The sequence below is a fragment of the Quercus suber genome, unplaced genomic scaffold, assembly GCF_002906115.3.
Source record: "Quercus suber isolate HL8 unplaced genomic scaffold, Cork oak 2.0 scaffold_49, whole genome shotgun sequence".
NCBI classification, from domain to species: Eukaryota; Viridiplantae; Streptophyta; class Magnoliopsida; order Fagales; family Fagaceae; genus Quercus; species Quercus suber.
The window spans coordinates 531,275-552,495 of NW_027069514.1; the positions used below are offsets into that span (position 1 = coordinate 531,275).

At 36.8% G+C, this 21,221-nt stretch overlaps 3 protein-coding genes across 3 annotated transcripts; all 3 read left to right on the top strand.

Moving 5' to 3' along the window:
* Nucleotides 1–2,332: 2,332 nt before the first annotated feature.
* Nucleotides 2,333–9,918, top strand: LOC112039422 (beta-glucuronosyltransferase GlcAT14A). Its single transcript, XM_024072299.2, has 4 exons — nucleotides 2,333–3,751; nucleotides 4,027–4,102; nucleotides 4,209–4,324; nucleotides 9,100–9,918. The coding sequence occupies exons 1-4, from the start codon at nucleotides 2,674–2,676 to the stop codon at nucleotides 9,612–9,614; spliced, it is 1,785 nt and encodes a 594-aa protein (XP_023928067.2). The 5' UTR covers nucleotides 2,333–2,673; the 3' UTR covers nucleotides 9,615–9,918.
* Nucleotides 9,919–13,364: 3,446 nt separating this feature from the next.
* LOC136066855 (beta-glucuronosyltransferase GlcAT14A-like) lies at nucleotides 13,365–15,723 on the top strand. The gene is made up of 2 exons (XM_065771817.1): nucleotides 13,365–13,753; nucleotides 14,870–15,723. Exons 1-2 carry the CDS (start codon nucleotides 13,365–13,367, stop codon nucleotides 15,417–15,419), a joined length of 939 nt encoding a protein of 312 aa, XP_065627889.1. The 3' UTR covers nucleotides 15,420–15,723.
* A 4,428-nt stretch (nucleotides 15,724–20,151) lies between these two features.
* Nucleotides 20,152–21,004, top strand: LOC136066845 (beta-glucuronosyltransferase GlcAT14A-like; the record flags this gene model as incomplete). The annotated part of the gene is made up of 1 exon (XM_065771778.1): nucleotides 20,152–21,004. A coding segment is annotated over one exon (549 nt), but the record flags the coding sequence as incomplete, so codon positions are not given.
* Nucleotides 21,005–21,221: the final 217 nt, after the last annotated feature.

Here is a 21,221-nt window from a genome sequence, read left to right on the forward strand (position 1 = left end):
AAATGATAATCTGTGGGTTGTTGGTAGTCTGCCAATAACATAGAAGCTCCATCCAAGATGGCCTTCGGGTGTACTTGAACTTTGTCAAAGTATAATTTGTTTCAGGCATTCCATATAGCCTAGACAATGACTGCCTAAGTATCAAGTTCCTGCAGGTCCAACTTATTAATTTTTCAATTGGAATAATGAGAATTAATTTTTTAAATTTTGAATTGACTTTTGTTGATGGTTGTTTTCATGGAAAATTTTCTATAAGCCTAATTTTGTCAAACCTGACTTCTTTATTGGCCCAATTTAATCATTATAATTTATTTTATTCTTTAAAGCATGTCCCAAGTTCATGTAATATAAGGGGAATCTTAGGGGAGTGTAGTTTGGAATGTATGGATATACTCTTTTTTAGGTCTTTTGCTTGAGCTCAGGTTATGTGTACTGTTGAGTGGGCTGGGGACGTTGGCAATGCTTAAGGCTCATGGAAAGAGTCTAGTACCTGAATTTTTCACCCATTATGACCAACCCATTTTAGCCCCTAGAGCTTGGTTGACACCCTTAGGCTGACCTTGGTGATTTGACACCACTAAGAATAGCTTCACAATGAGCTAAAATGATTGGGGAAGAACACCTAACCAGAATTAGTCAAATAATTTCCCCAATTGTGCTTAAAGCAAGTTATGTCCCTACTCGTCAACTGAAAAATTGCCCTTATTCAACATCTTGGTGGTCCAAAGTTTCAGCCTTTAACCAAAAACCAGTCATTTAACACACCCAAGGCTCAATATAAAAGCTCCTCATTCATATCAAACAAATCTATTCACGTTTTGCTTTTGAAACCATAACTTCATATCTAAAGTCCATTATGTCATCAAGGAGTTACATGATTCTAAGCCTAAGGGTGAAAATAGGGGTACAAAGGAGTCTTTTCTCTCTCCCTCACCACCCATCTCAAATTCCTCTTATTGCTATATGTGCAAAATGGTTCCAAGCTTAATGTAATATGTATATTTTCCATCTCTTTGTTGTTTTGCACTTTGATTTCATTCTTGTAATGCATCATTAGCATTTATTAGTCAAATATTGGAATTTTGGGCTCGTTCTAGCATTTTGACCCTTGTTGCAAAAACGTTCCCAACAACTTTCATTATTCCTCTTAGACTAATCAAAATCAACTAATTTTAGTTCCATGCATTAATGATCATTTCAAAATTGTTTTTCGACAAATGAAAATCATTCTTTCATATGACTTGATCAAAATTTCAAGATTCCTGATGTAGATGCTACATAGTGATTATTATGATAGAACAATAATTTCTTCTTTTTATTTGAATTTGATACAACACAAGCGGGGGAATTGCTATTGTAGTTGGGTTAACTATTCAATCAAATGATATTTTCTTGAGAAAAAAATGGAAAATTTCTAAGCTTTTAACACGAGTTAAAATATACACCGTTAACCGTGAAAATCTAATGGATTCTAGTCCATAACCATGATTTCTAATGTACAAAATAATTCGTTCTTGCTAGCCATGACATGATGATTGGGGCTTCAATCGTTGGCAACACGTGAAATTGTCAGAACCATGAGCTTGACAACACGTGATCATAACCAGTGTAAGGCTCATGGAAAAGGTCTAGCGAGAACCCCGCTCACTTGGAGCGTAAGTGATGCCAGCATCTCTATCCCACTCTATTAGGTTCTAAATATTTAAGAATAAATGTTTGACTTCTAAATTTATGTAAGTTGGTAAATCGAGAACTGAAACATGCCTAGTTTAAGATTTTTAAATCTTAGAACGGTGTTAGACATTTCTCTTGCTGGTTCAAGTCAAAATTCAAGAACAGTTAAGCTGCAGAAAGAAAAATTCAGAATCTGCAAGGTTTGACCGATCGAGAGACAGACTCGACCAATCGAAAATCAAATTCTACAGAATTTAAATCAAACCCAAAGCCTGCGAAAACGTTTAGGGTTTGAGTCCAACACTACTAAATATAAAAGGAAAACCCTAAATATGTTTCAGAAGTTCTTGAAAATCTTGTAAGTTACTCTTGTGAAATTTGAGAGGTTCTGTAATCTTTTAACTTAATAAACACCTACATATTAACCTTCTAACCCAACTAGCACTAGTAACAACCAATAATCTAGTCATTTTTTATTCATAATATTTTCACAACAAATCTTAAATGAAATATTATTATTAATTATTATTAATAAGTAAAAAAATAATTTTAATAATAAATTTAAATTAGAACTAATAAAAAATTGCCATTTATGACTTGTAAGTGCTTTGAAAATTTTGCCGACAAGACTTCTCTTTTTTAAATAACCGGAAGTTTTCCATCTCGTCTGCATTTGGTCCAATGATGAGTTTTGGTATCTTACCTTGTAGGCTTTTACTACTTTATCGGATTTGTACCCGAAAAAGAAAATGTTGAGAAGAAAAAACAAAAGCAACACAATTTGTTGTTGGTGAGGAGAATCAAATACAGTAATAGGAAAAGAAAACAAAAAACTTTTAAAATCAAAATGAGAGTGAGCTCCACTACACACAATCAAACTGGCAAAGGAATTTATTTCATCTTCTTCTCAAAAATAGAACTGGCAAACGCATCTATGATCTAACGGCAAATTCCCCATAACCCAATCCAGAAATTCAAAAAAAGAAAAACAGAGAAACAATGCAAAACCAATCATCACCTTCACCATCACCATCACCATCACCCTCACCCTCACCTTCACCACCAACACAACACCCCTTCTTCACCACCATTCCAATTCCCAATCCCAAAGATCACAAAACCACACTCTACATCATCTTAGCCACTTCTCTCTTCTCTCTCCTCTTCTTCCTCTCTTCCTCTTCCACCTCCACCTCCACCTCCGCCTCCGCCTCCCAAATCCGACCCGATCCATATCTCTTCCCGACCAGCCAAACCTCCTCCGACCCTTCTCCTCCCTCCATCGCCTACCTCATATCCGGATCCGCCGGCGACTCGGGTCGGATCCTCCGTCTTCTCTTAGCCACCTACCACCCCAAAAACCAGTACCTCCTACACCTTGACCGCACTGCTCCACAATCTGAGCGTGATGGTCTCGCTCTTTCAGTCCAATCTACCCCCATTTTCAAAGCTGCCCAGAACGTCAATGTCGTCGGCAAGGCCGATTTCGCTTACCCAAAGGGCTCTTCTGGTATATCACCCTCACCTTCACCACCAACACAACACCCCTTCTTCACCACCATTCCAATTCCCAATCCCAAAGATCACAAAACCACACTCTACATCATCTTAGCCACTTCTCTCTTCTCTCTCCTCTTCTTCCTCTCTTCCTCTTCCACCTCCGCCTCCGCCTCCCAAATCCGACCTGATCCATATCTCTTCCCGACCAGCCAAACCTCCTCCGACCCTTCTCCTCCCTCCATCGCCTACCTCATATCCGGATCCGCCGGCGACTCGGGTCGGATCCTCCGTCTTCTCTTAGCCACCTACCACCCCAAAAACCAGTACCTCCTACACCTTGACCGCACTGCTCCACAATCTGAGCGTGATGGTCTCGCTCTTTCAGTCCAATCTACCCCCATTTTCAAAGCTGCCCAGAACGTCAATGTCGTCGGCAAGGCCGATTTCGCTTACCCAAAGGGCTCTTCTGGTATCTCCTTCACGCTCCGTGGCGCCTCTATACTGCTCCGGCTTTCGCAGAATTGGGATTGGTTTGTTACTCTCAATGCCGCTGATTACCCACTTGTCGCCCAAGATGGTACTGTGTGTGGTTGATTCATTTTGTTATGTGGGTTTTTTTTTTTGTGGTACTGTCTGGTTACACTTTTTTCTATTTTCTGTGTGTTGTTGATTCATTTTGTTATGTGGGTTTTTTATATGATACTGCGTGGGGTTGTACTTTGTTCAATTTTCTGTGTGTTGTTGATTCATTTTCTTATGTGGGTTGTTTGTGGTACTGTGTGGTTAAGCTTTTTTCGATTTTCTTAGTATTTTTGGTTCATTTTCTTATGTGGGTTTTCTTTGGGCTTGCAGATCTTCTTCACATTTTGTCATTTCTACCCAAAAGTCTCAACTTTGTGAATCATTCAAGTTACATCGGCTGGAAAGAGTACGGGTTTTAGTTACTTCTCGGATTTGTGTTATTTCAAATTCAACTGCCCAAATTGTAGATTCAAACACCTATGAATTGTATTTTTGTTTTTGGTGGTCTATAGGTCTAGGAAGTTGAGGCCGATAATTGTTGATCCGGGGCTTTATCTTATGGAGAAAACTGGGATGTTTTATGCTACACAGAAGAGGGAGTTGCCTAATGCCTTCCGGTTGTTTACAGGTTTGGCATTTAATATTTATGCTCCATAGGTGTTTGACTGCTTTCCGGTTTATTCAGTTTTAATGATTGTTTAGGAAGTGTGTTATGTTGTGCACTTTGCTGATTGTCTAATGCTGATACTTTGTTTGAGTTACATATACGACATTGAATTACTGTGGAGTATTCAAAAACTATTGAATGATAAATACGGCTGAACGCAAAAATAATATCTAGATCAATTTCTATAGTTATCCTAGAAAGATCTTCAACCATCGAGCTAGGTATGTCCCTGCGTGGACCAACTGACAATAAAACCTGTGGACCTTCATCAGTGGGGCTGATTCTGAAGAGCTTGAGAGAGAGAGAGAGAGAGAGAGAGAGAGAGAGAGAGTGCTTTCGAAGAATTGGACCTAGAGAGTGAAATATTTTTTGTGGGTAGGGGGCTGAGGTTGGCTGACGGCAGTGGGGGGAGGGGTTGAGCGATGGCATAGAGAGGTCTGAGCGACAACTTTGATTGGATCGTCGAAACTGGAAAATATTAAAAATCAAAATTGAAATCAACTGTGTTGGGAAAAAAACTGGTCAAAACCGAAAATTGCAACGAATTTTAGTTGGTCAATTTGAGGAGCCGAGTTTTTTGAATAGTCCAATTGTAGAGCTTTATGGTTGACTGAAGGAGATAACAATATTGGATTCTACCTATCAAAAAACCATATGAGATTCTACATGGGCTTGTAAATTCTAAACTGCTGTCTAATTTCATTGGCAATGTCAACATCAATGGGGTTGATTTTTGGAGGATCAAGAGGTGAAGGAAGGCATCATGTAGTTTCACTAAAAAAAATTGATGAATCAGTATACATACGATTGGGGGTTGAGTGCTTGAACTTCTTACTCTTAATGTTGATCGTAGTGTTGGTTAGAAAGATCTTTTAAAAAGTGTGAAGTATATGGATCCATTAAAGAGATGAATGGTGATAAAAAAAAAAAAATATATATATATATATATATATATTCAGGTCTGGATGGCTTTACCATGAGCTTCCTTCATTGTTGCTGGGTGTGGCAAAAGATGATTTTATGAGAGTAATGTATTCTTTCTATAATGACAGTTTTGTTAATAAGAGCATGAATGCTTCCTTTAGCACTTCAATCCCAAAGAAACTAGGTGCATCTAATATTAAGGATTACAAGCCTATCATTTTGATTGGTAGTGCTTACAAGAGTATTGGTAAAGTTCTTGCTTATTGAAGTTGGTCGTGGGTGTATGATCATAAATCAGAGCTGCGTTACTCATTTGATGGAGCATTGGGTTTTTTGGATGAAACGGAAGTGGATTGAATTTTGCACTCTGCAGTTATATTCTCTATCCTTAAATGGAAGTCCCTTAGGTTTCTTTGGTAGTTCATAGGGTCTCTGGCAAGGGGATCCTCTTTTCCCTCTTCTTTTTATTTCTGTGATGGAGGCTCTCAGTTGTATGATCAACAGAGTGGTGGAAGGTGGCTTTGTCTCTAATTTTATTATTGGTTCCAATGGAGTTTGCTAATTTCCTATTTATTATTCGCAGATGACACTCTCATATTTTGTGGATCAAATCTAGAGTATAGATGAGCTTCTCCACATCCATTATGTATTGCTTTATTTGGAGGCAGGCTTGGCCTCAAAAATAATTTTGGTGAGAGTTAGATTGTCCTAGTGGGGTTTTGTTCCTAATGTGGACAACATAGCTATATTATTAGGTTGTCATGTGGGAGCTCTTCCTATCCTTATATAGGTTTGCCCTTTGGATCTCCTTTTAAGGCAAGTTCAACTTGGGATGTTATTGTGGAATGGATGGAGAGAAGATTAGTTGGTTGGAAGAAATTATCTGTCAAAGGGTGGTAGAGTCACTTTGATTGAAAGCTCTCTCTGAAGTGTCTCTACCTACTTCATGTACATCTCATCTCCCCATGCACATGGGAGTGGCTAATAGGCTTGAAAAGTTGCAATTTTTTTTTTTTTTAAATTTTTTTTTTTTCAATTTTGGGTGTGTTTTTGTGTAGGTTTAGGATAAGAGAAGTTGCCTACTGACCACCTATTCTAAACCCGCAGAAGTGTGAGCCTTATGTAATGAGTATGACCTTTTTGTATTTTAGGAGAAGAAAAGAAATTCCACTCAGTGAATTGGAACACAGTTTGCTCCCAGATCATTAGGTGGTAGATTGGGTGTTCAAAGGCTTGGAATCTTTAACCAAGCACCTTTTGGGAAATATTTTTGGCATTTTGCCACATGGAGGGATTCTTTTTGCAAAACGGTTGTGGGGCTACATATGGAGAAGAGTTGGGCCAATGGTGCTTAGCTAAGTATAAGGGTGCTTATGGGGTGAGTGTATGAAATTATATTAGAAAAGAATGGAGTAAATTTTATAATTATGTGAAATTCATTGTCAGGGATGGTAGTTCTATTCAGCTTTGGCATGTTGTGTGGCATGGCAATCTGCCTCTTAAAAATGTGTCTTCCCTGTCCTGCATGATTTGGTGATTGATAAACAAACCACTATTGCTCAATGTATGCATGGGCTCAACAATACAGTCTATTGTTGCCCTACCTTTGCTCCTTTAATGATTGGGATCTTGAAACTAGTGAAAGGTTCTTTGAAACTCTTTATTCAGCTCATATTTTAGGGAGTGGCATGGATAAGATGTATTGGGTATTATCTAAGAAACACAGATTTGATGCAAAATCTTTCTATGGGGCTTTACTTTCTTTTATTTATTTATTTTGAGATAGTTTCTGTAGGGCTTTACATGGAGATAATAGGGGGATTTTCCTTTGAGAGAAATTTGAATACGAAAGTGCCTAGAAAGGTTGTTTAATTTTCTCATGGTAAAATCCTCACTATGGACAACTTTTGAAAGCAAAAGATTATCATTGTTGATTCATGTCGTACATGCAAAAAAAAAGGGGGAAGACAACTATCTTCTCCTTCATTGTGATCTTGCATAGGATCTTTGTTCTATGTTTTACTTGTTATTTGGATTTTTGTGGGGCATGCCTTGATGACAGACATCGTAACCTGTTGGAAGGATGGTTTTGAGGGCTATCAAAGTGCGGACATTTGGAATGCTATCCCTCTTTGTCTTATGTGGTGCAGTTGGAAGGAAATGTAATTCTAGGTCTTTTGAAGGGATGGAATCCCTTTTGCTTCAGCAGAAGTCCTTTTTTATTAGATCTCCTTATGATTGGCTTAAGAGCATTGGGGATATTAATGGGTCTTTTTTTCAGAGTTCATGTTTCTTTGTAAATTTTACATCCTTGTTGTGCGCACACACAGAGCCAAGAGGTGTAGAGAACTTTGATAGAATACTAACTTACAGAAATTCAAACCATCTATTTCGAAGTCAAATAAATATGTTGAATCCATAGTGATTTGAAAAAGAAAAAAAATTTAAATATGAACATCTAGGTGAATTCTTTTAAAATTTATTATGATTTGAAGTGTTAGAGTTGAATATGCTTTTGCCAGAGTTGGGATTGATGAATATCATGGTTACATGATGCCATTGGGATGCATACTGGAGGTCTCAAACTGTACCTTAATTAATCCCACACAAAACATCCAGTTTAAAACGGTTAGCTGAGGATTTCACTATCTAGTATTTCAGAATCAATATATATTGGATTTGTATTGTATTGAGGAGTTTTGCTTATGAGCAACATGGCTGTGTATGTGAAATATCCATTTAGACATGCCTCCAACCATGGAGCTTCTAGGCAACTAGAATGACTAAAAGTCCTCATTATGGAAATGATTATTGCCAGGGCTGTTCGTTAACTTTATTTGCTTCCAATAGTGTAGAGATTTCTGATCTGCAATGCCAAAAATGACAACGGAAGTAACCAAATAGCTCTAGCAATATCAAGACCATTCTTTACTTTTATGTCATTAATTTGTAACTATGATTTGCAATTGTGAGTCATATTGATACCATTTGAAGTTCTGCGAGTGAATAACATGTTATTGCCCAGACCGTTAAGACTGTTGTTTGGATGTTTATGGTGCAACTGCACTGTGATCATATGTTATCTAAATTGCTAGTTAAATGTAATTGTGTTGTATTGCACCATTCAAATAATAATTCTGTCTATATGAATTCTTTTTCATTTCATTTGGAATTTTCCAGTCTCACACTTGGGTATGTAAGTCAGATTCTAATGACCTTTGCCTATAAGCTGACACTTGATATAAGTGTTTTTGGATTAGCTTTTTTTGATTTGTTGAAAGTGGGTAAAAGGAAAGTTTTATATATAAAAAAAAAAGTTTCTACAATGGTGTAGATAAGTAAATAAGCTAAAAGAAAAAGCTAATCCAAACACATGCAATTGCTGCAGTCTTGTGTTAATACCAGGGATCCATTGGATAAAAGAAAAAAAGGGTAATATACTATTTTGGTTCCTAAATTTTTCTAAAAATGTGTTTTCCATCCCTATAAGTAAAGAGTTTTTTTAATAGTTTAGAGGCAAAAAATAGGGAGGAAAAAAGAAAATTTTTAATAGTTTAGGGATGAAAAAAAAAACTTTTTAAAGTTTAGGGATGCAGAACAAACTTTTGGTAAAGTTTAGAAATCAAAATAGTATTTTACCACCAAAAAAAAGTAAAATTGTTGCTACCTTGACACTATTAATCCACTCCCTCATGGCAGTAGGCACCGCATGCTAGTGACAGTTTTTAGGAGCAGAACTTTATTTTTTCCCAAAGAAAAAGTTGAATAAATTGTTTAACTGACTCACCAGAGTTTGGATTATGTTTATGCAGGTTCATCCTTCTCCGTTTTAAGTCGTAACTTTATTGACTTCTGCATCCTTGGTACGGACAACCTCCCAAGGACTCTACTGATGTATTTTGCAAACACTCCATCATCCCTTTCTAATTACTTCCCTACCATTCTTTGTAATTCCCATAAGTTCAACAGAACAGTCATAAACAACAATTTATTATATGCCACATTTGACAAGTCCTCTTATGACGAGCCTCGCCTGCTCAGTTCTTCTGATTTTGAGGTAATGATTCAGAGCGGAGCAGCCTTTGCCACACGATTCAAGTCAGATGATCCAGTGCTTGATCGCATTGACCGTGAGATTTTGGGGCGCAGTCCTGGGAATGTGGTGCCTGGTGGCTGGTGCTTAGGTGAGTCTGGAAATCACACGTGTTCAGTTTGGGGAGATTCCAATGTTTTGAGGCCTAGTCTGGGAGCAAGAAGACTTGAAAAACGAATTGTTGAATTGCTATCAAATGGTACATTTCGGTCTCATCATTGTGTAGTTGAATGATCTAAGTCCTGAATCTCACTATAAAGAACCAAAAACCCTCACCCCAAAAAGGAAAAAATGAGAGTTGAAAGGTTGAAAAATGGCTTGCTTGGATTTGCCATATACCCAAATGAAATTTTAGGACGAAGTTCAATCTGTTGATTTTTTAGCGAAACAGTGTTTTTACCTCATTCAAGATGAGATTATTGTAAAGTGTATCTTACGAATGACTTTGCTATTAGGGTTTTTCTGGTGTACCCTGTTGTTGTATACATTTGTTTAGTTTTCGATATAAGTCTTATATGGTACGCATTTGTTTAGTTTACGATATGAGTCTTACATTGTTAGTACAATGTAAATTAAGTTTTTTTTTTTTTCAAAACAATGTTACGCAGCTCCTCGGTGGAGATCTGAGGATAAGATATAAGCATGTGTGATCTACTGCTTTTTGTGGACGACAGGTTGAGCCAAGTTTGAGCCATTGATCTCAGCATCATATAGTTCTAAAAAAATCTGTTTGAACTAAAATTTGTAAATTTTATTTTAAGTGGACAAAAGGAACCATTTGGGTATTTCTCAACATTTCGGGGTTATTAATTTCAAATTAAAAGAACAGGAAGTCTTATAATTTTTAATTCACAAGTCAAGGGGAAATGAGAGTTGAAAGGTTGAAAAATGGCTTGCTTGGATTTGCCATATACCCAAATGAAATTTTAGGACGAAGTTCAATCTGTTGATTTTTTAGCGAAACAGTGTTTTTACCTCATTCAAGATGAGATTATTGTAAAGTGTATCTTACGAATGACTTTGCTATTAGGGTTTTTCTGGTGTACCCTGTTGTTGTATACATTTGTTTAGTTTTCGATATAAGTCTTATATGGTACGCATTTGTTTAGTTTACGATATGAGTCTTACATTGTTAGTACAATGTAAATTAAGTTTTTTTTTTTTTCAAAACAATGTTACGCAGCTCCTCGGTGGAGATCTGAGGATAAGATATAAGCATGTGTGATCTACTGCTTTTTGTGGACGACAGGTTGAGCCAAGTTTGAGCCATTGATCTCAGCATCATATAGTTCTAAAAAAATCTGTTTGAACTAAAATTTGTAAATTTTATTTTAAGTGGACAAAAGGAACCATTTGGGTATTTCTCAACATTTCGGGGTTATTAATTTCAAATTAAAAGAACAGGAAGTCTTATAATTTTTAATTCACAAGTCAAGGGGTGTTCTTGTTTTGTTTTGTTTTTTTTTTCCCCTTTTATCCTTGCATAAAACGCATTTAGTAAATGAGAGGCAATAACAAGAACTTTAAAGGCTCAAACACTTCTGGTAGACAATGTTTTTGGTTCACATCTAGTACACCTTAACAAATCCAACATACAGTAATTTAGCCGGAGGTTTGGGTTCAAGAAAATATTATAAAATAAAATTAAAAAAAGCTTATATTGTAATACACCAGTATAGAATTGAGTAATTTTAGAAATACAACCAATCACACATTCAATTTCACAATTTATTGACTTGTGTGATTGTGAGTGGCTGACAATTTATGCCTTGTGTGACTCACTATTTTATGCCTTTGGTGTGAGAATGGTTGTGTCCGTATGCAAACTTGTATTGGATTTTTCAGTTCTTACTATTTAAGTAACAAGATTGAGCTGAGATCCAGCATATGCATGCATAAGCAAAGTCAAAGTCAGTAACATAAGAACATCGTCCACTACTTGCATTCTTCTCCTCCTTGCAAAACTTGTCACATTTTTCTGATTTGAAGTTGGGGTGACAAAGTTTACTGCTCGGGCGCTCACAGAGTTCGGCTTGGCCTTCCATTAGTGCTAATGTGCTATCACATAAAGAATCATTGAAAGAAAGTCAGAATGTGCACCAAATCTAAAGAAATTTGGAAATAAGGAATTCTACTAATTGAAAATTTTCCTATAATACTACATTTATAGGGATCTAACTACATATAGACTATAGTTATTAGATCCTAAACAAGCTCATGACCTGCGTAATCCGATTAATTAGTTTTGGACTGATTGGCTAAGGTTTTTAAATAATATATTATTGAATTTAGAATTACTATTAAAGAGTTGAACCTTTTTCCCCCCTTAAAGAATCAAAGAGTTGAACGTAAGACAGCATTTTAATTAATAAAGATAAACACAATTAAGCTATAATGGTATATCTCAAGAAATGGTGTAAGCACCATTTCTTTAAGGGTTTAGTTAATAAGTGCCCTTAGGACATTTGTTAATAGACCAATTTAAAAAAGTTTTGATACTACTTTCATGAAAAATATACAAGAGTTGTCAAAAAAATCAGTTGTTTTTTTCTTTTCTTATAAAAAGTTTCTAAAATATTTTTTAAACCAATGACCACTGAGGCACCGACTATCCATTAAGGTGTAACATTGATTGAATCATTCTTTGAACTAGCTATTACTACCTTTTAACATTGATTGAACCATACGGTAACCAATGTGCTTAAATAAATTAAAAAAAACCGCTACTATTTATATATTCTCAACAAGAATATGAATTTGGCATCTAATATTTTTCGTTAGCTTATATGCTATATTATGAGATAAAAAGAATGACTTTTAAACGAATAAGTTGGAAAAAAAAATGCCAAATACACTGAACGAAAAGTTTTGAAGCTGACCTGTGAGGGAACCACGTGAGAAACGAGTAAAGCTATGTGATGATGCCGAAAATATCAACAGTAAGTTGCACAATGCTCGTACCCTTGAAACGACACCTGCACAAAAAAAGGAGGACCTAACAGAGAGTACCGGTGTGGTGCCGGCCAAATACCCTCCAAAGGTCAAGTTAGAACTTCTTTCAACTCTAGAGTGCTAGAGAGGGGTTAATTATGCGTACCTTGGTTTGTGAGGGTATTGGGGCTTTTATAGTGGCATAAGGTTGACATCCCTTTCTTGGTGCGGAAGTCTTTTCCTTATAGGACTCTCCTTGTAGAATCCTAAACGTGATGAATAGATCTCCTCCTTATACGGAAGATCTTTACCAAATATGTAAGATTTCCGGAGTCCTACTAGCGCAAGGACTCTATTTGGGCCCTTATGAGAGTGGGCCAAAATATCCCCCATGAGGGGCCCAACAGGCCCATGGACAACCAGCCCACCTTCCTTCACTCCGTCCATATCCGGCCCGTTCACATCAGATCCGTCCATTGGAGGCCCGTGCAAATGACGGACTCGCTTATTCGGACGTCCGCGGACCATATTTGGCCCGTCCAATCACATAAGACATTCCAAGGTATTTTGTCCCTTTCAGTTGCCCCCTCACCCGATGGGTCCGTCAAGAATAATGAACGGACCCATGGGGTGACGGATCTAAAACTCGGCCATGCATCCAGGACACCTATGTCCGTGAATTTTCATCCGTACACTGCTGGATCAAGAGCTAATGCATTAATGTGTTGTGCCAAGTGTCATCCTGTCAATGGCTGTTGTTTTGGAACGAGGCGTCGCTTCGTCTTCCGTGCACTTCTATTATTAATATCAATCCTCCGCCCCTCATTTCCCCACTTGTTGCTAGAAGAAATTGTCGGAGCGAGTCCGTCACATCTGTCAGAGAACAATCCGTTCACTCACGCATCCGTCGCCTGCCACATCTTGCTCCAAGCTTCTGGTGAGTTATTTTATATCCGTCCTCTCTTTTTTTCTTTTGCTCTTATTTATACTTCATGTGCCCGTCGTTCTTTCCAACCCCGTCAGAGTCTTAGGTTCTGTCATTACCTGTAGGCCATGTCTAGTGCGTCAAGTAACCAGTCGGTCGTTCGTGACGGGGCGGATTACGAAGGGGTATACCCGTCAGGTCCCAAAGACCACGACGTCCCGAGCAAGAGTAGTCCGTCATCATCTTCCTCGTCCTCAACACATGAGGGCCTGGAGATGATCGAAGTCCAAGAGGTATCAGACGACGAAGAGCAACTGGTGAGGTCCGTCGTGGGGGTTGATGGACTTAGGGAGTTCATCTTGCCCCCAGAGTGGACGGTCCACGCCTTTACGTCAACCATCAAGGAGGGTCACTTCAATACACTTAGGGACCGCTACCAAATTCCAGACCACATCCCACTCCGTCTACCTTATAAGTCAGAAAAATGTTATTACGAAGGAGTTGACGATAGAGAGGGGTTAATTATGCGTACCTTGGTTTGTGAGGGTATTGGGGCTTTTATAGTGGCATAAGGTTGACATCCCTTTCTTGGCGCGGAAGTCTTTTCCTTATAGGACTCTCCTTGTAGAATCCTAAACGTGATGAATAGATCTTCTCCTTATACGGAAGATCTTTACCAAATATATAAGATTTCCGGAGTCCTACTAGCGCAAGGACTCTATTTGGGCCCTTATGAGAGTGGGCCAAAATATCCCCCATGAGGGGCCCAACAGGCCCATGGACAACCAGCCCACCTTCCTTCACTCCGTCCATATCCGGCCCATTCACATCAGATCCGTCCATTGGAGGCCCGTGCAAATGACGGACTCGCTTATTCGGACGTCCGCGGACCATATTCGACCCGTCTAATCACATAAGACATTCCAAGGTATTTTGTCCCTTTCACTATGAAAGGAGGATGATGATAAAAACGAAGGCAACAATTTAGAGAGTCTTAGCCATTATTTACTGATGCTAAATATGAGAATTACTTGGGGTATTACTATTTATAGCATTAATTACTTGGTGCTTACTTTCATGACCAGCCGAGGATATGCATATATGATTAGTAGACAGACAGCTATATTCAATTTGTAAGACTAACCCCTCAGTTATTGGATATGCATAAAAATGTTTAATTGGGATTTGCGGTTGATAACTGCGAGAACAGAAGTTGCATTTACTTATTCAGCAAGCCACTATCATTGATTTTTAAACTACTTTTCTTTCTTATTAACCTAAAATATTCAAGCTAACGTTCAGGCCAAAGCAAGTGCTATTAAAAACTTACTGAAAATTTACTCAGACTAACAAAGATAAAACAATTTGTTCTGCAAGTTTGATCAACCAAACAGCAAATTAGACTGGAACCAAGCATTAACAATATGAAAAATTTACATAGATATTTATTATAAATGGATGGAATAACCATTTAGGGAGTGATTTGTCCGCCAAGGCCACCAAAAAAAGTAAAATTGTTGCTACCTTGACACTATTAATCCACTCCCTCATGGCAGTAGGCACCGCATGCTAGTGACAGTTTTTAGGAGCAGAACTTTATTTTTCCCAAAGAAAAAGTTGAATAAATTGTTTAACTGACTCACCAGAGTTTGGATTATGTTTATGCAGGTTCATCCTTCTCCGTTTTAAGTCGTAACTTTATTGACTTCTGCATCCTTGGTACGGACAACCTCCCAAGGACTCTACTGATGTATTTTGCAAACACTCCATCATCCCTTTCTAATTACTTCCCTACCATTCTTTGTAATTCCCATAAGTTCAACAGAACAGTCATAAACAACAATTTATTATATGCCACATTTGACAAGTCCTCTTATGACGAGCCTCGCCTGCTCAGTTCTTCTGATTTTGAGGTAATGATTCAGAGCGGAGCAGCCTTTGCCACACGATTCAAGTCAGATGATCCAGTGCTTGATCGCATTGACCGTGAGATTTTGGGGCGCAGTCCTGGGAATGTGGTGCCTGGTGGCTGGTGCTTAGGTGAGTCTGGAAATCACACGTGTTCAGTTTGGGGAGATTCCAATGTTTTGAGGCCTAGTCTGGGAGCAAGAAGACTTGAAAAACGAATTGTTGAATTGCTATCAAATGGTACATTTCGGTCTCATCATTGTGTAGTTGAATGATCTAAGTCCTGAATCTCACTATAAAGAACCAAAAACCCTCACCCCAAAAAGGAAAAAATGAGAGTTGAAAGGTTGAAAAATGGCTTGCTTGGATTTGCCATATACCCAAATGAAATTTTAGGACGAAGTTCAATCTGTTGATTTTTTAGCGAAACAGTGTTTTTACCTCATTCAAGATGAGATTATTGTAAAGTGTATCTTACGAATGACTTTGCTATTAGGGTTTTTCTGGTGTACCCTGTTGTTGTATACATTTGTTTAGTTTTCGATATAAGTCTTATATGGTACGCATTTGTTTAGTTTACGATATGAGTCTTACATTGTTAGTACAATGTAAATTAAGTTTTTTTTTTTTCAAAACAATGTTACGCAGCTCCTCGGTGGAGATCTGAGGATAAGATATAAGCATGTGTGATCTACTGCTTTTTGTGGACGACAGGTTGAGCCAAGTTTGAGCCATTGATCTCAGCATCATATAGTTCTAAAAAAATCTGTTTGAACTAAAATTTGTAAATTTTATTTTAAGTGGACAAAAGGAACCATTTGGGTATTTCTCAACATTTCGGGGTTATTAATTTCAAATTAAAAGAACAGAAGTCTTATAATTTTTAATTCACAAGTCAAGGGGAGTTCTTGTTTGTTTTGTTCTTTTTTTCCCCCTTTATCCATGCATAAAACGCATTTAGTAAATGAGAGGCAATAACAAGAACTTTAAAGGCTCAAACACTACTGGTAGACAATGTTTTGGTTCACATCTAGTACACCTTAACAAATCCAACATACAGTAATTTAGCCGGAGGTTTGGGTTCAAGAAAATATTATAAAATAAAATTAAAAAAGCTTATATTGTAATACACCAATATAGAATTGAGTAATTTTAGAAATACAACCAATCACACATTCAATTTCACAATTTATTGACTTATGTGATTGTGAGTGGCTGACAATTTATGCCTTGTGTGACTCACTATTTTATGCCTTGGGTGTGAGAATGGTTGTGTCCGTATGCAAACTTGTATTGGATTTTTCAGTTCTTACTATTTAAGTAACAAGATTGAGCTGAGATCCAGCATATGCATGCATAAGCAAAGTCAAAGTCAGTAACATAAGAACATCGTCCACTACTTGCATTCTTCTCCTCCTTGCAAAACTTGTCACATTTTTCTGATTTGAAGTTGGGGTGACAAAGTTTACTGCTCGGGCGCTCACAGAGTTCGGCTTGGCCTTCCATTAGTGCTAATGTGCTATAACATAAAGAATCATTGAAAGAAAGTCAGAATGTGCACCAAATCTAAAGAAATTTGGAAATAAGGAATTCTACTAATTGAAAATTTTCCTATAATACTACATTTATAGGGATCTAAATACATATAGACTATAGTTATTAGATCCTAAACAAGCTCATGACCTGCGTAATCCGATTAATTAGTTTTGGACTGATTGGCTAAGGTTTTTAAATAATATATTATTGAATTTAGAATTACTATTAAAGAGTTGAACCTTTTTCCCCCTTAAAGAATCAAAGAGTTGAACGTAAGACAGCATTTTAATTAATAAAGATAAACACAATTAAGCTATAATGGTATATCTCAAGAAATGGTGTAAGCACCATTTCTTAAGGGTTTAGTTAATAAGTGCCCTTAGGACATTTGTTAATAGACCAATTTAAGAAAGTTTTGATACAACTTTCATGAAAAATATACAAGAGTTGTCAAAAAAATCAGTTGTTTTTTCTTTTCTTATAAAAAGTTTCTAAAATATTTTTAAACCAATGACCACTAGCACACGACTATCCATTAAGGTGTAACATTGATTGAATCATTCTTTGAACTAGCTATTACTACCTTTTAACATTGATTGAACCATACGGTAACCAATGTGCTTAAATAAATTAAAAAAACCGCTACTATTTATATATTCTCAACAAGAATATGAATTTGGCATCTAATATTTTTCGTTAGCTTATATGCTATATTCTGAGACAAAAAGAATGACTTTTAAACGAATAAGTTGGAAAAAAAAAATGCCAAATACACTGAACGAAAAGTTTTGAAGCTGACCTGTGGGGAACCACGTGAGAAAAGAATAGAGCTTTTTGTATTTTAGGAGAAGAAAAGAAATTCCACTCAGTGAATTGGAACACAGTTTGCTCCCAGATCATTAGGTGGTAGATTGGGTGTTCAAAGGCTTGGAATCTTTAACCAAGCACCTTTTGGGAAATATTTTTGGCATTTTGCCACATGGAGGGATTCTTTTTGCAAAACGGTTGTGGGGCTACATATGGAGAAGAGTTGGGCCAATGGTGCTTAGCTAAGTATAAGGGTGCTTATGGGGTGAGTGTATGAAATTATATTAGAAAAGAATGGAGTAAATTTTATAATTATGTGAAATTTATTGTCAGGGATGGTAGTTCTATTCAGCTTTGGCATGTTGTGTGGCATGGCAATCTGCCTCTTAAAAATGTGTCTTCCCTGTCCTGCATGATTTGGTGATTGATAAACAAACCACTATTGCTCAATGTATGCATGGGCTCAACAATACAGTCTATTGTTGCCCTACCTTTGCTCCTTTAATGATTGGGATCTTGAAACTAGTGAAAGGTTCTTTGAAACTCTTTATTCAGCTCATATTTTAGGGAGTGGCATGGATAATATGTATTGGGTATTATCTAAGAAACACAGATTTGATGCAAAATCTTTCTATGGGGCTTTACTTTCTTTTATTTATTTATTTTGAGATAGTTTCTGTAGGGCTTTACATGGAGATAATAGGGGGATTTTCCTTTGAGAGAAATTTGAATACGAAAGTGCCTAGAAAGGTTGTTTAATTTTCTCATGGTAAAATCCTCACTATGGACAACTTTTGAAAGCAAAAGATTATCATTGTTGATTCATGTCGTACATGCAAAAAAAAAGGGGGAAGACAACTATCTTCTCCTTCATTGTGATCTTGCATAGGATCTTTGTTCTATGTTTTACTTGTTATTTGGATTTTTGTGGGGCATGCCTTGATGACAGACATCGTAACCTGTTGGAAGGATGGTTTTGAGGGCTATCAAAGTGCGGACATTTGGAATGCTATCCCTCTTTGTCTTATGTGGTGCAGTTGGAAGGAAATGTAATTCTAGGTCTTTTGAAGGGATGGAATCCCTTTTGCTTCAGCAGAAGTCCTTTTTTATTAGATCTCCTTATGATTGGCTTAAGAGCATTGGGGATATTAATGGGTCTTTTTTTCAGAGTTCATGTTTCTTTGTAAATTTTACATCCTTGTTGTGCGCACACACAGAGCCAAGAGGTGTAGAGAACTTTGATAGAATACTAACTTACAGAAATTCAAACCATCTATTTCGAAGTCAAATAAATATGTTGAATCCATAGTGATTTGAAAAAGAAAAAATTTAAATATGAACATATAGGTGAATTCTTTTAAAATTTATTATGATTTGAAGTGTTAGAGTTGAATATGCTTTTGCCAGAGTTGGGATTGATGAATATCATGGTTACATGATGCCATTGGGATGCATACTGGAGGTCTCAAACTGTACCTTAATTAATCCCACACAAAACATCCAGTTTAAAACGGTTAGCTGAGGATTTCACTATCTAGTATTTCAGAATCAATATATATTGGATTTGTATTGTATTGAGGAGTTTTGCTTATGAGCAACATGGCTGTGTATGTGAAATATCCATTTAGACATGCCTCCAACCATGGAGCTTCTAGGCAACTAGAATGACTAAAAGTCCTCATTATGGAAATGATTATTGCCAGGGCTGTTCGTTAACTTTATTTGCTTCCAATAGTGTAGAGATTTCTGATCTGCAATGCCAAAAATGACAACGGAAGTAACCAAATAGCTCTAGCAATATCAAGACCATTCTTTACTTTTATGTCATTAATTTGTAACTATGATTTGCAATTGTGAGTCATATTGATACCATTTGAAGTTCTGCGAGTGAATAACATGTTATTGCCCAGACCGTTAAGACTGTTGTTTGGATGTTTATGGTGCAACTGCACTGTGATCATATGTTATCTAAATTGCTAGTTAAATGTAATTGTGTTGTATTGCACCATTCAAATAATAATTCTGTCTATATGAATTCTTTTTCATTTCATTTGGAATTTTCCAGTCTCACACTTGGGTATGTAAGTCAGATTCTAATGACCTTTGCCTATAAGCTGACACTTGATATAAGTGTTTTTGGATTAGCTATTTTTGATTTGTTGAAAGTGGGTAAAAGGAAAGTTTTATATATAAAAAGAAAAGTTTCTACAATGGTGTAGATAAGTAAATAAGCTAAAAGAAAAAGCTAATCCAAACGCATGCAATTGCTGCAGTCTTGTGTTAATACCAGGGATCCATTGGATAAAAGAAAAAAAGGGTAATATACTATTTTGGTTCCTAAATTTTTCTAAAAATGTGTTTTCCATCCCTATAAGTAAAGAGTTTTTTTAATAGTTTAGAGGCAAAAAATAGGGAGGAAAAAAGAAAATTTTTAATAGTTTAGGGATGAAAAAAAAAACTTTTTAAAGTTTAGGGATGCAGAACAAACTTTTGGTAAAGTTTAGAAATCAAAATAGTATTTTACCACAAAAAAAAAAGTAAAATTGTTGCTACCTTGACACTATTAATCCACTCCCTCATGGCAGTAGGCACTGCATGCTAGTGACAGTTTTTAGGAGCAGAACTTTATTTTTTCCCAAAGAAAAAGTTGAATAAATTGTTTAACTGACTCACCAGAGTTTGGATTATGTTTATGCAGGTTCATCCTTCTCCGTTTTAAGTCGTAACTTTATTGACTTCTGCATCCTTGGTACGGACAACCTCCCAAGGACTCTACTGATGTATTTTGCAAACACTCCATCATCCCTTTCTAATTACTTCCCTACCATTCTTTGTAATTCCCATAAGTTCAACAGAACAGTCATAAACAACAATTTATTATATGCCACATTTGACAAGTCCTCTTATGACGAGCCTCGCCTGCTCAGTTCTTCTGATTTTGAGGTAATGATTCAGAGCGGAGCAGCCTTTGCCACACGATTCAAGTCAGATGATCCAGTGCTTGATCGCATTGACCGTGAGATTTTGGGGCGCAGTCCTGGGAATGTGGTGCCTGGTGGCTGGTGCTTAGGTGAGTCTGGAAATCACACGTGTTCAGTTTGGGGAGATTCCAATGTTTTGAGGCCTAGTCTGGGAGCAAGAAGACTTGAAAAACGAATTGTTGAATTGCTATCAAATGGTACATTTCGGTCTCATCATTGTGTAGTTGAATGATCTAAGTCCTGAATCTCACTATAAAGAACCAAAAACCCTCACCCCAAAAAGGAAAAAATGAGAGTTGAAAGGTTGAAAAATGGCTTGCTTGGATTTGCCATATACCCAAATGAAATTTTAGGACGAAGTTCAATCTGTTGATTTTTTAGCGAAACAGTGTTTTTACCTCATTCAAGATGAGATTATTGTAAAGTGTATCTTACGAATGACTTTGCTATTAGGGTTTTTCTGGTGTACCCTGTTGTTGTATACATTTGTTTAGTTTTCGATATAAGTCTTATATGGTACGCATTTGTTTAGTTTACGATATGAGTCTTACATTGTTAGTACAATGTAAATTAAGTTTTTTTTTTTTTCAAAACAATGTTACGCAGCTCCTCGGTGGAGATCTGAGGATAAGATATAAGCATGTGTGATCTACTGCTTTTTGTGGACGACAGGTTGAGCCAAGTTTGAGCCATTGATCTCAGCATCATATAGTTCTAAAAAAATCTGTTTGAACTAAAATTTGTAAATTTTAT